This window comes from Rhinatrema bivittatum, chromosome 1 (genome assembly GCF_901001135.1).
Source record: "Rhinatrema bivittatum chromosome 1, aRhiBiv1.1, whole genome shotgun sequence".
Classification (NCBI taxonomy): Eukaryota; Metazoa; Chordata; class Amphibia; order Gymnophiona; family Rhinatrematidae; genus Rhinatrema; species Rhinatrema bivittatum.
In genome coordinates this window covers 434,510,853-434,527,516 of record NC_042615.1, presented here as the reverse complement: position 1 = coordinate 434,527,516, position 16,664 = coordinate 434,510,853, and the positions used below count along the sequence as shown (strand labels likewise).

The following is a 16,664-nucleotide window of genomic DNA, read 5'->3' as shown; positions in this document are numbered from 1 at the left end:
CATAGCATACAATCAATAGGCACATGCACTAGTTTTACAGTTACTGAAGGAATGGATTCTGGCACACGACAGTGTTGGTCTCCAGTAACTCCAGGAAGTAAACCAGCATTTACTAGGTAGTGAATTGTCCACCAACTTGCATATCTCTACTGTACACAGAACCTCAAAAGCTACTCATCTCAGTAAGATTCTCTGTCTCTTCATGTTCTTGTTCCAAACCATTCTTTGAAATCAGTCATGGATAAGTCACATTCACAGTTTTGGCCATGAAATGGGCTCACTAGTATTAAATGCCATGACTTGCGCTGCTATCTCACTTTCTGAGGAAGGGGAGGGGATGGATGCAGATTAACACAAGCTTGCACCCAGGCTCAATCCATCAGACAGCTGTGAAAGCGAGGATTTCTGGGGAGAGAAGTCAGATGTACAGCCGGTTTGTACCCCTCCAGCACTTGGGCGTGCTAAAGTAACAAGTGTCTCTCTCCATCGTAAATCACCACCTGGCCTCCAGGTCTGTGCATGCAGACATGCCACCTCTGTGGGGTTTCAGGAGTTTAGGTCTGGTCTTCTCTTAAGTAAGGCTGTCTGACACAAGGAAAATTCAAGAAGGAAAGCTGGGGCATGCTTGAATGGGGGTGTAATCAAACTAAAAGGAATGGAAAGGAGACCTAGGGTTCCAATCACAGAAAAAAAAGTCAATTAAATTCAAAGCAAACGAATGAATGTGGTAAACGTGTTTGATGGTAGATTAGATAACCACTTTTGCAGGAAAAATATCTTAACTATTATAAAATGGTTCGCTATAAATCCATTGAAGCCTGGGTCCCGGCAGGAGCATAACAGTATGCTACAAATGCACTATTATATCGCGGAAAGCTCTGACAACACAACATGAATAATAATAAGAGCCAATTTGCCCTGGCTACCATCCCCTTAAGGGGGGAAGGGTGGGGCAAGCCAGTTTTTAGGTTTCTTCCCTGAAATAAAAAAAAAAAAAAGGAAAGAAAAAGGACACCTTATAGCTAGGTGACTTCCATGACCCTGTGCGGTTCCATGGGCTGCTGGGTGTGTGTGTGTGTGTGAGCTCTGATCAGCATAGGAACTATGCTAGCTGCTCAGGCTGGCTCTGCTATGGTTCTGCTGCAGCGAGCGAGCGTAGTGTGTCCTAGCTATGCTACTCTACACTCCGCTGCAATAGAAGCAAAGCGCAGTTCCCATGCTAACTGGAGCTTAGAGTGTCCTTAATGCTGGCTCAGTTCACCAACTCGCTGTAGAAAACAATGCCGGCGCTGCTTTCTGCAGTACCAGTGCCATCATGTACAGGCCCCTAAGCGACCGGATCTTTTCCGACCATGATGTAAGAAGTGCATTCACGGCATTCGTTTACCTTTGAGCATTACACACAAAACAAAAGGCTGAGCACAGGGGCAGGGAGGTTTATTAGCACATGGGGAGAGGCAGGTTCTCCGTGGTTCCTCGGGGCTAGACTGGGAGGCCAGCAGGCCCTCCTGCAGCCCCTAATGCGTAGCAAGAGGCTTTCATCAATTAAGCAAAAGCATTAGGGTTTTGTCTATAATGGGGATTTTTGAGGGTGGGGGGAGGCGGTTCCTCCAACCCATGCTAGCTTCTGTTTAAGGAATTGACTGTTGCAACTCTTTCATGTTTTTATATATCTATATCTATATCTATATATTTGAGACTGCAGAAGATGAAACACTGCAAAAACATCCTGGCTCCAGATTTATAGGACTCCTCATGGATTTTTTTTTTTTAACCTAGAAATGTTTCTTGCAAATGAGTAATTTGTATTATAAGAAATCTACAGACAGAAGAGGCTATTCTTGCAATGTAACACAAACACAGACCACTGCTTCCATTGCAACATCTTCAAAGCTTCTCCCTAGACACATTTTAACAATGACAAAGAAACACTTCTAGCTTAAGGGACATCAGAAAAGAAAGGGACGTTCCTGTAAAAGAAAAGATCAGCAAGAAAATGAAAAACATTTATGAACTTCAAAGGTGGTCAAATAAGTTCCAATAGTGCATGTTTAATAAATGGATGCTAAATGGAAATCCATGAGAAGTGTTGCTGATTAGACTGGTCAATTTTTGCAATGCTAAAATGTCCTGCATCTTTCTGTACCAATGTGCCACTGATGATGGGTATGGATTCTTCCTGTAAGCATAAGGGATGTGAACCAAACACTTATTTGTAGATGTGTGTGTAAAGGCTGCACATTTGCAGGAAAGGCTTTAAAAAAAAAAAATCTCTGTATAAAGCAGTTCACTCTATGCTTGGCTTTTTTTCTTTATGCCCGTGTTTTCAGATCGTGATCATTTGTAATGCCATCACTCCAGACTGCTCGGTTCTTCTTTCTCTCTTTTGCCCTCCAATGTTTAAATTAGCTAGTTTATCGCTAGAATCTCTGGAGTACATGAATAGCAAATCTCCTTTTTTCGTTTGTCCAGATCTTCTGTCAGGGACCTGCCACCTTCCAGAATCGCATGCGCCTTTCAACTGAAATAATGTCCTTCCAGATAATCTTCAGAAATCGGCCGTAGCACCACATTTCAAATGCATGTTTCCTTTATAATCTCTTTGCTGTACGTCTTTGTTTCACCTCCATACCCTTTCCCTGAAACGTCTACACTCAGCAGCCTTTTCTTGAAGTTCTTCCTACATATTCCATCTGTGATCCAACTAACTTTGCATTCTTTGATCTGTTCCAGTTTTATTCCATCAGCAAATATTTCTGTAGCATTAGAATTTTTTGCTGATGCTCATGATTTCCATCTTCTTAGTGATCAAAATCATTCAATGGGTCTTGTATGTTATCATTATTATTTTGGAATTATCTGCAATAATGTGTATAGCTTCTTCTTGTAGATCTTTCTTTTTGAGGCCATCAGCAAGGTATCAGAAGCATACCGAATGATCGTTAGGTTTATTGTTTTCAATCCCTGCAAAACCTCCATGATTAGAGATTCACCACATAAAATGAATAAAATTGGGGAGAATATGCATCTTTGTCTCGCTCCTCTATTTCCATGTTCTGTGCATTTATTTGCTGCTGTTTTGACTGTAGAAGTTTGACTCCAATATAAATTAGTGATTAACAATTTCAGATTTTGGTATATCAGATGTAATCATTACTACTCACAGTTTACTATGATTCAGTCTATCAAAAACTTTGGCATAATCTACAAAGCAAAGAAAGATCTTTCTCCTTTTGAATCATTCTCTCAGAGATAATTTGTAATAAAACACTAGCACTTTCCATGTTCTCTTTCAAATCCTAGCTGTGTCTCATCTAGATGCTGTTTAACTACTGGTATGATTCTGTTTTTAAAGATCCTAGGATTTATGCACTCCAGTTCTTTGTGGATTTTGGGAAATGGGATAATGGTTCTGACAAGAAGTCCTCCTGCAATAATTCAGAATTGTATATCCGATTCATCAGCTTTGTGAAAGATTTAACTACTTTGTCTATGTTCTGCAGAAATTCCACAGACATACGGTGAGTCCCAGGTGAATTTTTGGGTTGTTTTTTTTAAGTTCTTTTTATCATATTTTTGACTCTCTCTTCACTGGTCTTACTTACACTTTCATGGTCAGCAGGTATACAAGGTGTTAGATCACCATAGTTATTTTTGATATAGTCCTCCCATCAGTCTATAGTAGATTACCTTCCCTGTCTTTCCCTCTCCAGCTCTTATGCTTCAGCTTTTTTTTTTTTTAATCTTTTAAAATAGTATGGGGCTATGCTGTTCGTCTAGTTCTTGAGATTCTTCTCATTTTTACTGCAATTTGTGCCTATAGTTCAGGATTTTCACAACAGGTCTTGGCCTCTCATCCATCTCAGAGGTGCCTGATAATCCACAATGCATCCGTTGTACTATCAAGTCCTTTAGCAGCTTTTCTTCACCCAGAACCAAGACAAAATATTGTTCTACGAATTATGACATATTTCCTGATCGATCTTTCAGGCAGGCCCATGATACTCATATACAATGCTACATTCTTCTAACTGCCTTTTACAGCCATACATTGCAGGAATGTTTTATGATGATTTACCTCCTGTCATCCAGAAGAGTTGGTCAAGGGCTAATAGTATAGCTGCTGACAACACAGTCTGTTTCTCTATGTTGGCTTCCTCATTTAAAGATGTCTTTAGTATGGGACTCTTCCTTTATGTGTGGCTGCAGATGGTGGTATAAAAGTTTCCTTATCATTTGCAAAATTAAAACATGTTTTTAAAACAATGATATGGTAAATGGTCCAAACATTCACTTTCAAAAAGCAAAGCGTAAGAGTTATCCCTTAAAAGCAATCAGGCTTCTTTGCTGAAAACCAATTATTCCGCACTCTCCTTATTCCCAAGAGAGAATCCTTAGGAGCCATATCTGACATGAAACAGTTGTGACTCTGTGGAACTCTTCAGGAAGTTAATGAAGAACTAAACTGCAGTGGCAAGAGTGGATGATTTAAAGGACATATCCAAAGTGGGACAGACTTTCATTCCTTGCATGGATGCAGTGCTATTCATTGAAAGCATAACTGAAGCACGGCTGACAGCACTGGCTATGGCATCCCAGTAGTTGCTTAAATGGCCACTGCTGTAGATCATAAGGACTCCCACATTTAAATGAACAAACGTGCGATTGTGGGAAATGGGTGGGGAAATTGCATTTTATCTTATTCCATTTATGTTCCTTCATACAAATTTCAGGGCTCTTTCAGTGCCTAAGTACCTGAGGAATGATTTTACTTAATTAAAAAATAAATTCTGATAACTTGAAAAATGTAGTCCAGGCCCTAAATTAAGCTCATTGAGGCTAGCATGCGTCCCTCGCATAGAGGCAGATTTATAGACCCAAGCAGGCCCGAATTTAGGCATAGGCAACTGCCTAGGGTGCCACATTTTGAAAGTGCCAAATATGCAGACCAAAGAGGAGCCTGCCTCTGCTTGCTTTAGGAACATGTGTTGGCACAGATTCAAGGGGCGCAGTCATGGCACTATGCTTATGGGCGACAAAATCTTAAATGCAGCTCTGGACGCAAGAAAGCAAAATGATTCCATTTTTTTTCCCAGTATATAAATCTCAACATGAGTGACCAGGCAACAGACCAAGAAGTTTTAGTCAGGCCCTTAGGTATCATATTGGGTTCTATTGGCGTTTCAAAGTACAACAACTAATTAAAAATTCACTGCGACTTGGACCCTTTCTACAGGTAACGCCAAAACTGACCACCTGGATCTCATCAGCGCAAAATGATCAATGGAAGCCATGATTACTCCATTTTAAAATGAAATCACAAATTGCCCAGTAAAGAATTCCGCACAATTCTGTTCATAAAGTCATTCACTGAAAGAGTTCTTGGCCCCGCCATGACCTGGAGAGATATAAATCCGATGGTTTTCATAATTTCAGATAAGAATCTTGCTGTTCTATAAAGTTTGTGACAGGTTATTTCATTTCATTTCTATCAGCTGAACATCTAGTCAAATAAACATAAGGACGATAATGTTGCTTGCAGCCACCCGTATGAGAATAGCCCATATCCAACAGAAATGGAAACAAATAGGAAAATCTTGGTTGGGATTTTGGCTGTGTTTTGTTTTGATTTGGAATGTCAGTGGGTTCCATATTGGCTGGGTACACTCAAGCTGAACTTGTTCCAGGGGCCTAGAAAACAAAGTCATACAATAGCATCTTAGACAAATGTCATCAATGGGCTTTTCACAAATGACTGCTGTGTTGGACCCAAGGACATATGAGCAAAACCCAGCAAAATCCTTAAAGGCCATAAGGCACAAGACAGGGACTGGGCTTACAGTTAGGACTGCTTGGAGATTCATCATTAGAAATGTTAGGACAGTGGGAAGTGTTTTGCATGGAGCAAAAGTTACCAGAAAAAGTTTCATGTGGATTGCACGCCCTCAGGGATGAGAGTAATAAAAGGCAAAACAATACCTGTGTGTTTTTGCAATTATAGTTAATAGCTAGAACCGCTGATAAAATGTAAATCTGTTTTAAGATTAAATAAATTAGGCCAGTCTTTGCGCCAGCCTTTCCAATATGCCTTTGGAAGCAGAATGCTGAAATGCAATGCATCATCAACAAGCAGAGCTGCCAGAGTTAAACATCAGTTCAGAACTCTGTCAGAAATCAGAAACAAGCTTTTTTAAGTGTACATACTATAATAAAACATTCCAAACATTTGGAAAACTTGTACAGTAATGTTCTCCCAGCCAAGTACATTATTCATTGCTTTTTTTTTGTCAGGTCAAAAGAATTAGACATTTAGAAAAGCAAAAGAGCTCACCTGCAATAGGTGTTCTCGGATGACAGCAGTGTATTGAGCCACACACAAAAACAAAAGATGTCATAAGAAAGGATAGTTGTTCCACCTAGTCTGCCTTATTTATGCCTGCTTATTATACTGTGACAGATATTACACAATCTAGGGTGCTCTCACCCTCTTCGCTTGGGTTTGTCCTAAGCATGCTAGAAATTCTGCCACCATTTTGGCTCCTACCATCTGTGCTGGAAGTCTGTTCTAGGTGTCCACCACCCCTCTCAGTGAAAAAATATTTTCACACATTCTTTTTTAGTCTCTCTTTCAGCTTCATATAATGATCTTTCATCCCTGAGCTTTCAACTGAGTGGAAAATGGAGAAATTATTTACCTAATAATTTTATTTTCCTTAGTGTAGACAGATGGACTCAAGACCAGTGGGTTTATGCTCCCCTGCCAGCAGATGGAGACGGAGCAAGCTGATGTCACAGTATATATATATAACCCTACAGTAACCCCAGCCTGTTAGTATTCTCTTCAAAAGCAATTGTGGACAGACTAGAAAAAACTTGATTAAAAACATGATTAAAAACAGATAACCAGAACTATACTCAACAAACTATAAACACTGAACTCACATAAGATTCTAGGTATCCCAAGCTAGGGACTGGATGAACACTTACCAGAAATCCCTTGGGACCCAGAGCCCCACAGGACTATTGACACACTCATGCGGCAGCTGAGGGCAGGAAGCTGAGTCCATCTGTCTACACTAAGGAAAATGAAATTATCAGGAAAGTAATTTCTTCATTTCCTAGTGTGCAGATAGATGGACTCAGAATCAGTGGGATGTACCAAAGCTATTCCCCAATGGGGTGGGAAGCTGCTCGCAGTCCAGTCAACGTCGCATGTGAAAAGGCTGCATCATCCCGGGCCTGCACATCCAGATGAGAAAACCTGGAAAAAGTGTGCAAGGAGGACCACGTCAAAGCTCGGCAGATATTGACGGGAGACAACAGAATAACCTCCGCCCATGACACTGCCTGAGCCCTAGTGGAATGAGCCCTAACCTGAGTAGGCAATGGCTTTCCAGCACCCACATACACAGCCATGACCTTAATCCAACGAGCTATGGTAACCTGCAAAACCGGAATGCCCTATTTCCAAAATGGAGAAAAACCGGAGATCCATATTTCGAAAAGACTCAGAGACCTCCAGATGCTGCACAAGAAGCTTAAAATCCAAGGAGCACACAAGGCGAAGCTCCTCTGCATCCCTGACCTTGTCCAGAGATGGCAAGGAGATGTACTGATTCAAATGAAAGTCTGAGACTACTTTGGGCAGGAAGGATGGAACAGTACTCAGCTGTAATGCCCCCAGAGACACCCGAAGGAACAGCTCCCAGCAAGACAAGGCTCAGAAATCTGACGCGCAGAACATATAGCCACCAAGAACACAGTCTTCAAAGTCATCAACCATAAGGAAAGGCTACGCAGTGGTTGGAATGTAGGGCCCGCCAAAAAGTCCAGCACCAAATTAAGACACCACAATGGAACTGGTAACCTCAAGGGAGGCCTAAGGTGCTTCACTCCCTTCAAAAAAACGGGCCACATCAGGATAAGAGGACAAGGAAATACCATTCTCCAGGCCTCTGAAAAAGGCAAGAGCCGCAGCCTGCACCTTTAAAGAATTAAGGGCCAACCTTTATTCAATCTTACCTTCAAAAAATCCAGAATGAGAAGGATCTTAACTGAACAAGGAAGAACACCCCGCTCATCATACCAGGCCTCATAAACTCTCCAAACCCGCACATAAGCCAAGGAAGTGGAGAACTTGCGAGAACAGAGTAAAGTGACAATCACCGCAGAGTAAAGCAGAGTTGCTTACTTGTAACAGGTGTTCTCCAAGGACAGCAGGATGTTAGTCCTCACACATGGGTGACATCATCGGATGGAGCCCGGTACGAAAAACTTTTCTAGAAACTTTGACAGTCACACTGAGCATACGCAGCATGCCGCTATCCATGCATCCACGCGGGGTCTCCTCTTCAGTCTTATAATAGAGTTCGTGAAAAATAAAACAAACCAAGAGAAAACCAAACTCTGCGGGGTGGTGGGTGGGTTTTGTGAGGACTAACATCCTGCTATCCTTGGAGACCACCTGTTACAGGTAAACAACTCTGCTTTCTCCAAGAACAAGCAGGATGGTAGTCCTCACACATGGGTGAATAAGTAGCTCCAGGCCTCTCCAAACATGTTCAGCAGAGAAAAGGTGCCAATGTGCACAACAACCGGAGCTGCAGCAACAAGAGGAGTAGGCCTGCACCCAGAGAAGGGCCCACAGAAGGAGCGTTTTGTTTTCATGGCTGGAAGAGTTTATGGAAGACGGACTGTTCAAAACGACTGTCCTGTCGGCCATCCTTGTCCAGGCAATAATGTGAGGCGAAAGTGTGGAGGGAAATCCAGGTTGCCGCGCCCTGCAATTCTCGTGAATGGGAACTGACCTTAAGTGAGTCACCAAGACAGACATAGCCCGGACAGAGTGAGCTTTGACGTGGCTGTCAAGCTGCAAACCTGCTTGTGTATAACAGAAAGTAATGCAATCCGCTAATCAGTGGGATGGAGTCTGTTTGGAGACAGCGACTCCCAATGTGTTCTTGACAAAGGATATGAAAATCTGAGTGGATGCGCGGTGGGGCACTGTTCATTCTAAGTAAAAGGCCAACGTTCTTTTGCAATCCAATGTGTGTAGAGCATGTTCAGCCTAGTGAGCGTGGGGGTCTCGGGAAAAACGATGGCCACACAATGGACTGAATGAGATGGAACTCCGAAACCACCTTGGGAAGTAACCTCTACTATGTCTGCAGGACCTCCTTGTCATGATAACATTTTGTATAAGGTAGATACAACACCAGCGCTTGCAGCTCACCTACCCTGTGAGCCAACGTGACCGCAACCAAGAAGATTACCTTCCATGAAAGTTATTTGAGGTCACAAGAACATAATGGTTCAAACGGAGGTTCAAGAGTTGTGAGAAGACCATATTGGGGTCCCAGGAAACTGCTGGGGGTGAGTGGGGGGTTTAAGTTGTAGCAAACCCCTCATGAATCAGCCCACGAGCGGATGGCAAGAGATTGCAGAACCATCCAAACCCCGATGGTAAGCCCCGATGGCACTGAGGTGAACACTCATTGACATCTCTTTCTAGGTCACCCTGACCACTTTCTCCCTCTCCCCCGTTCCTTCAATATCCCTGTTATATGTAATTTTTATTTTCCATTCTCTCTGTTAAAGTTATTCCCCCCCCAGTTATTTGTAAACCGATGTGATATCCATTTGAATGTCGGTATATAAAAGTTTTAAATAAATAAATAAAATAGACCAGACTCAGAGAGGGAAAATAGATAGTCCAATAGTGCAGAAGGGGAGCAAGAGAAGGGATCTAGCCCGCAATCCTTCCACTTCAGATTACAGGACTTCCTGGTGGAAAATTTTCTGGAATCCAGAAGGATACGGGATACCCCTTCTGACAGGACAAGAGCCTCTATTGTCACCCGGTCAACATCCAAGCCGTGATGGCCAGGGTCCACAAGTTGAGATGGCGGAGCCTGTCTTGGTCCTGGGTGATTAGGTCCAGAGCTACCCCCAATCGTATTGGGGGGTGCGAATCCCGGTCCCGAAGGATTGGGAATCAGCCTTGATGGGGCCAGCAGGGGGCAATCAGAATCATGGAGCCCTGATCCTGCTGCAACTTCTGGAGTATCTTGGATACGAGCGGAAGGGGCAGGTAAGTGTACAGAAACCCCCTGCCCCACTGGATCGAGAAGACGTTCACTATCGACCCCCTGCCACTCTTGCCGAGGGAGCAGAAGCGGTGCACTTTCTTGCTTTCCACCGAGGCAAACAGATCTGTCTGAGTTCTCCAGCAGCGAAAGATGCGGTTTGCTACCTCCTGAGGGACCCTTCGTGGGGCCTGAACGTCCAACTCAAGACGTCTGCCAGGATGTTGTCCACCCCCGGGAAGTACACTGCCCGAAGAGTGATGCCGCTCTCAATAACCCACGACCAGACATGGACTGCCTCCTGGCGGGGGGGGGAGAACAACCCCATCCCTCCCTGCTTGTTCAGGTACCTCATGGCCACCTGATTGTCTGTCTTAAACAGAACTATCTTGTTCATGAGTTGTTCTCGGAACACTGCAGGGCATAGCGGACCGCTCTCAGCTCCAGGAAACTGATCTGGAGCCGTGACACCTGAACCGAGCAGAATCCTTGGGTGTGGTAACCCAGAACATGCGCTCCCCACCTTGTCTGAGAAGCATTGGTGGTCAGTGTGGCTTGGGGCTGAGCACTCCAAAAGGGGCAATCCCGCTCTAGGTTCGAGGGGGATTGTCCACCACTGGAGGGACTTCCATAACCTTGTGACTACAATACAAGCATGCAGGTCCTGACACCTTTGGGAGCACAGTGTCTACAGTGCCCTTCACGTGTGTGGCCAAACAAACGGGGTAATGTACCACCACTGCCATATGACCCAGCAGTTGGAGGAACTGATGAGCGGAGACCTGGGGGCAGTTGGAGACGTCCGGGCAAGAGCTGCTAAGGTCTCTGCCTTTTCCTGAGGTAGGAAATTCTTCGCCTGCTTGGTGTCCAGACGCACCCCAATGAAGTACAGCTGAAAGAACAGCTGGAGATGGGATTTAGGATAGTTGATCAGGAATCCCAGAGATTCCAAGGTGTTGATCATAAGGCACATGGCCCTCTGAACCCCTTGCCGGGAGGTGCCCTTGATGAGCCAATAGTGAGGTAGGGGAAAATGAATCCCCTGCCTTCGAAGATGGGCCCCAACTGCCGCCAGACATTTGGTGAAAACTTGGGGTGCAGATGCCAGGCCAAAGGGCAGAACCCGATACTGGTAGTGTTGGTCGCCGACCAGGAATCTTAGGTACCGCCGTTCTCCCTGAAAAATGGGGATATGGATGTACACATCTTTTAGATCGAGGGAGCAGAGCCAGTTTCCCACTTTGAGGAGGGGAATTAGGGTGCCCAGGAGACCACCATGAACTTTTCTTTCACCAAGAAATGGTTTAGAGCTCTCAGGTCCAGGATAGGCCTGAGGCCACCCGTCTTCTTGGGGATGAGAAAATACCTGGAGTAGAATCCTTCACCCCGTTGGCTGGGCAGGACAGGTTCGACCCTCTGAGTGGAAACGAGGGCAGAGAGCTCCACTCAAAGTATTTGTACGTCCCCTGCATCCCTCCACTGGGAACATAGAGGGGAGCGAGGTGGAAGCCACTAGAAATGCAGTCGATAACCTTGACGAACGATGGATAGGACCCAAGTGTCTGATGTGATTGAGATCAACTGATCTGGGAAAAGAGATGACCGTCGAACAGAGGGTCGGGGTCACGTGGAGAAGGCTGGCTAATGCTCCCTAGCCGCCAGTCAAAACCCCATGGCAGAGTTCTGCGGCAGGACTGTAGGTACCCGAGGTGGCCTAGGCTGTCTGTCTCATCTTGGAGACAGGCCTTTCAGCCCTGGGCCTCGGTATGGGCGTGTAATATTTACGAGGCCAACAGAAAGGCCATTTGGGATATTGCCATGGGGCCTTCCTGGTAGGTTGGGTGTCGGAAGTACTAGCTGACAATTGCTGAAGGGTCTCCCGGTAGTCCTTCAGTTGAGTCACAGCCTCCTTAATCCCGTCTCCGAACAGGTTCTCCCCCGTACATGGCAAGTCAGCCAGATGGTCCTGGACCTCAGGGCACAAATCAGAAGCCCGTAGCCATGCCATACGATGGGCACCAATGCCCGCTGCAGCGAACCTCATGTCTGTCTCAAAGATATCATAAGCTGAATGGACCTCATGTTTATCACACTCCAGGCCTTGCTGAACAAGAGACTGGAAGTCGTCCTGGAATTGCTGTGGCAGAAGATCACTAAATTCCATGGCCTGTTTCCATAGGTTCCGGGAATATTGTCCCATGTAAAGTTGGTAGCAGCCTATGTGGATGATGAGCATGGTGAACTGAAACACTTGGCACCCCAAAGCATCAAGAGCTTTATGGTCATGCCCTGGAGGAGCCGAGGCATGGGTACTTAGCCTTTTTTTTTTTTTTAGGGTTGACTCTACCACTACTGACTGGTGGGGAAGTTGACGGTCAAACCCAGTGGACGGCTGGACTAGGTACACTGCATCCATCTTTCTGTTAACCGGCGGCATCGAGATGGTATGTTCCCATAGATGGGTCACCAGTGCCTTGAAAATATCATGGACTGGTACTGCCCACCACCTCCTCCGGGGCATCCAGGAATTGCAGGATTTCAAGCATTTTGTGCCTGGAGTCCTGCTCTGTTAACAATTAGAAAGGCACCGTCTCCGCCCTGGCTTTGACGAACCCTGCAAAGGAAAGATCTATGGGGGGGGGGGGGGGGGGGGGTTGGGGAAGATTGCCGGCACTCCTCCAGGGGAGAGGGTTCGAAAGGTAATCTTTTGATTCCTCGGAGGAAGATACAGAAGCCTCTCCCTCCCAGGGGATGTAGGGAGCTTCTCCTTCACTGCGACCCTTTGGGGATGCTGGGGGGGGGGGGGGGGGGGGGCAATGGCCCATCAGCATGCACGAGAGCACCAGGAGGATCGCTGGAGGCATCGGGGGGGGGGGGCCCCCGAGGTTGCGAGAGCAGCATGGGATTTGATGGTGTCAGGAACGGGGGCACCAAAGGAATCGGTGGAACCGAACCCGATGCCCCTGGGAGAGCTGGTATGTGAGGTGGCACTGCGTGTCTCTGGGCTGCCACCGAGCCCGATGGCTCTTCCTCATCGGAGGAGTCACTCACCGGCATGGGGGCCCAGTGGTAACAGCAGCGATTGCCCAGTGGCCACAGAGGGACATGGGGCACCGGAGCCGGCTGCGTCGGTAGTATACCGAGCAGCATGTCGATCCACTCCAGCAATGGTGCAAGCATTGGTGGAGCAGGTTCTTGCAGTGGAGATGGTACCCGGGGAACCAGAGGCTTTAGGCCCTGCAGGTCCTGGCCGATAGCCAGCTGTATGTGCCTCTCTAGCTCCCTCACAAAGGCCGGTGAGGAGAGAACAGCCTGAGGAGCAGCTGGCAGAATCAGCATGTCTCCTGGTGTAAGGGGAAACGAGCCCTCCACAGGCGTCGGTGGAGGCCGTTTGGAGGCACTAGTGGGAGTCGGACGGAATGGTCTCCTCCGCCCTCAATCCCTTAGTGGAAGGCACAGAGGTCAATGCCTTCTCACAGTCTGGTTTGGTGGAAGAAGACTATCGATACCGATGCTTTTTAGATCGTTCTCAATGAGCACCGCGGTCCTTGCCCGATACCTATGGCTATGTCGAGGAACCCGACTAGGAACGTGATGACAGGGACAATGGACAGTCCCCTGCGCCGAGCTCGGGACCAGGTAAGACAGAGTGAGGAGAACTTGGAGTAGGAGCTGGAGGCTCTTTTCCAAACGGGGTGGAAGTCTGACGCTGAGGATGGATCAGACTGCTTGGACCTGAAAAGTTTTTTGTCAAGGCGGGCCTGATAACCCTTGGAGCATCATCTGGGTACAGAGATCGCGGACGCAGACATCGTGAGAAGCCCCCAGGCAAAGAACGCAGACCTCATGGAAGCCTGTGATGCATATAGTCTGGGGGCACTGGGGGCATCGGCGGAAGCCGGTCGATGCCATGGAAAAAAAGAGCGGCACGCAGTTGATGGCCAGTGCTCACTGAGAGGAGACGCTGTTGGGAATCAACCGCAAAAACATTAAAGACTTACCACTCGCTACCCAGGAAGGGCGAGGGACCCTATGTGACGCGCGGAGGAAAAGAATGCTTGAATTAGCCAAAAAGGCCAAAAAAAGCACGAGCTCCGAAACCACAAAGCAATAGCTCCGCGGATAAGAAGAGACTGAAGAGGGACCCCATGTGGATGCATGATTAGCGGCATGCTGGGAATGCTCAGTGTGCCTGTCAAAGTTCCTAGAAGCTTTGACAAAAGTTTTCTTGCCGGGCTCCATCTGTTGATGTCATCCATGTGAGAGGACTAACATCCTGCTTGTCCTTGGAGAATAACTATGCTTTAACAAGCGAGCCCTCTCAAGGGCCAAACCGAAAGACAGAATCGAGTCGGATCCTCGTGAAGAATCTGTCCCTGCTGAAGCAGATTCACGTGCGGCCGAAGATGAAGGGGGCCTCCACCAGGAGTCGTCGCAAATCCATATACCACGGATGCCTGGGCCAGTCTGGCGCCACCACAAGTACAAGCCCCCTATGATCTTCGATCTTGCGAATTATCCTGCCCACCAAGAGCCACGGAGGAAAAGCATAAAGCAATCTGTCTTCTGGCCAGACCTGTACAAATGTGTCTATTCCCAGGCACCACGGATCTCTCCTGCGACTGTAGAAGCAAGGAACCTTTGCATTTCAAGAAGTCGCCAGCAGGTCTAGGAACAGAAGGCCCCAGTGATCCACAATCAGCTGAAATGCCTTGGCTGACAACACCCACTCTCCTGGGTCCAGACTCTCCCTGCTGAGAAAGTCTGCTCTTACATTATCTTTTCCTGCAATGTAAGAGGCCGAGACCATCTGCAGATGACCTTCTGCCCATTCCATCAGCTGGTCTATTTCCTGTGACACTTGCTGGATCTTTGTTCCTCTCTGGTGATTGATATAGGCCTCCATCGTCACGTTATCTGACATCACACGAACCGCATGATTCCACAGTCTTTGGCTGAACTGCAAGCATGTCAGCCGTACCACCCGGGCCTCCAAGCGATTGATGTTCCAGCAGGACTCTGGCATTCCAGTACCCTTAGGCCGTTAACTCCAGACAGTGAGTCCCCCAGCCATGGAGACTTGCATCTGTTGTGAGTAGCAACTAGGCCGGAGAGGACAAAGGAACTCCTTTTCTCAGATGATCCTTCTGCAATCACCACTGGAGGTGGGAGCAGATTTCCATTGGCAAGTGGAGTCGAAGCACATAATCCTGAGACTGCAGGTTCCAACGAGATAGCAGAGAGTGCTAAAGAGGATGCATATGCGCCCTTGCCCACGGCACCACTTCCAGGGTAGCGGCCATCAAGTTGAGTACCTGTAGGTAGAACTACACTGTCGGGCGTATGGTATTCATCAACTAATGCATTTGAGACATCAATCTCTGGATCCGAACTTCCGGTAGGAAAACTCTGTCCTGTCCCGTGTTGAACTGGATCCCCAGATATTCCAACGACTGGGATGGTTGAAGATTGCTTTGTCAGGTTCACCACCCAACCAAGCTCCTGCAATAAGGAGATCACCTTGTGTGTCACCAGGCGACTCTCTTCCTGAGACTTGGCTTGAAACAGCCAGTTGTCCAAATATGGGTGCACCAAAACTCCTTTTAACAAGGCTGCCGCTACCACCACCATAATCTTGGAAGACATTCTGGGAGCAGTGGCTAGACCAAAAGGCAGCGCCTGAAACTGATAACAGTGCCCTAACACCGCAAAGCGTAGAAAGCGTTGGTTTTCCAATCGGATGGGAATATGAAGCTAAACCTCCAACAGATCCAAGGAGGTCAGAAATTCCGGACTGCACCGCCATTATTACAGAGTGTAAGTTTTCCATTCGAAAATGACTCGCCTTCAAGTGACTGTTGATCCTCTTGAGATCCAAGATGGGACGAAAGGATCCCTCCTTCTTGGGCACAACAAAATAAACATAATATCGCCCCATACTTTGAGACGTGGGCACCGGAACTACAGCCCTCAGTCTGAGAAGCCTTTGAAGCATGAACTCCCCTGCCTGCTTTTTCTGCGGTGAGTGGCAAGGGGACACCATGAACACATCCCGAGGAATACTGTGAAATTCCAGTGCATACCCTTCGCATATCACCTCCAGGACCCACTGGTCCGATGTGATCTCGACCCACCTCCAATAAAAGAGACATCCCCTAATTTCCTGTTCCAGAAGGTGGGTCGGCAAGCCTTTATTTGGAAGCTCAGGAAGTTCCACCACCTGAGCCCTCTTCTCTCTTGGGCTGCCAGGGACAAAAGGACTGACACCTACTGAAAGGCAGAGTCCGCTGAAAGGTCATCCCTCTGGAACCCTAGAAATGACCCCTCATACTAAAGGGGTGCTGTAACTGTTTCTTATCCTCTGGCAACTGAGGCACCGGAGACTCTCCCTGCTTACTGACCAGTTTCTCCAACTTGCTCCCAAACAAGAGTAAGCCTTACAAGAGGAAGATTGGCTTTGGAAGCTGTGTCAGCTGATCAATTTCGCAACCAGAGTTGATGCCTGGCCAGGGAATTGGGATCAACCTCATCATCAGTGCCATCTGGATTCCTGTCGGGAACACCCGCAAGGAGCCTCGG

General features: G+C 46.9%; 1 protein-coding gene across 1 annotated transcript in view; it reads right to left on the bottom strand.

Annotated features, from left to right (window-relative positions):
- Positions 1–3,700: 3,700 nt before the first annotated feature.
- The window catches only part of SLC44A1 (solute carrier family 44 member 1), a 353,381-nt gene continuing 340,417 nt past the window's right edge, over positions 3,701–16,664 (bottom strand). The window contains exon 16 of the mRNA XM_029604664.1: positions 3,701–5,691. Within this exon, the coding sequence (XP_029460524.1) occupies positions 5,668–5,691 (24 nt within the window). The 3' untranslated portion in view covers positions 3,701–5,667. The remainder of the gene's footprint in view (positions 5,692–16,664) is intronic.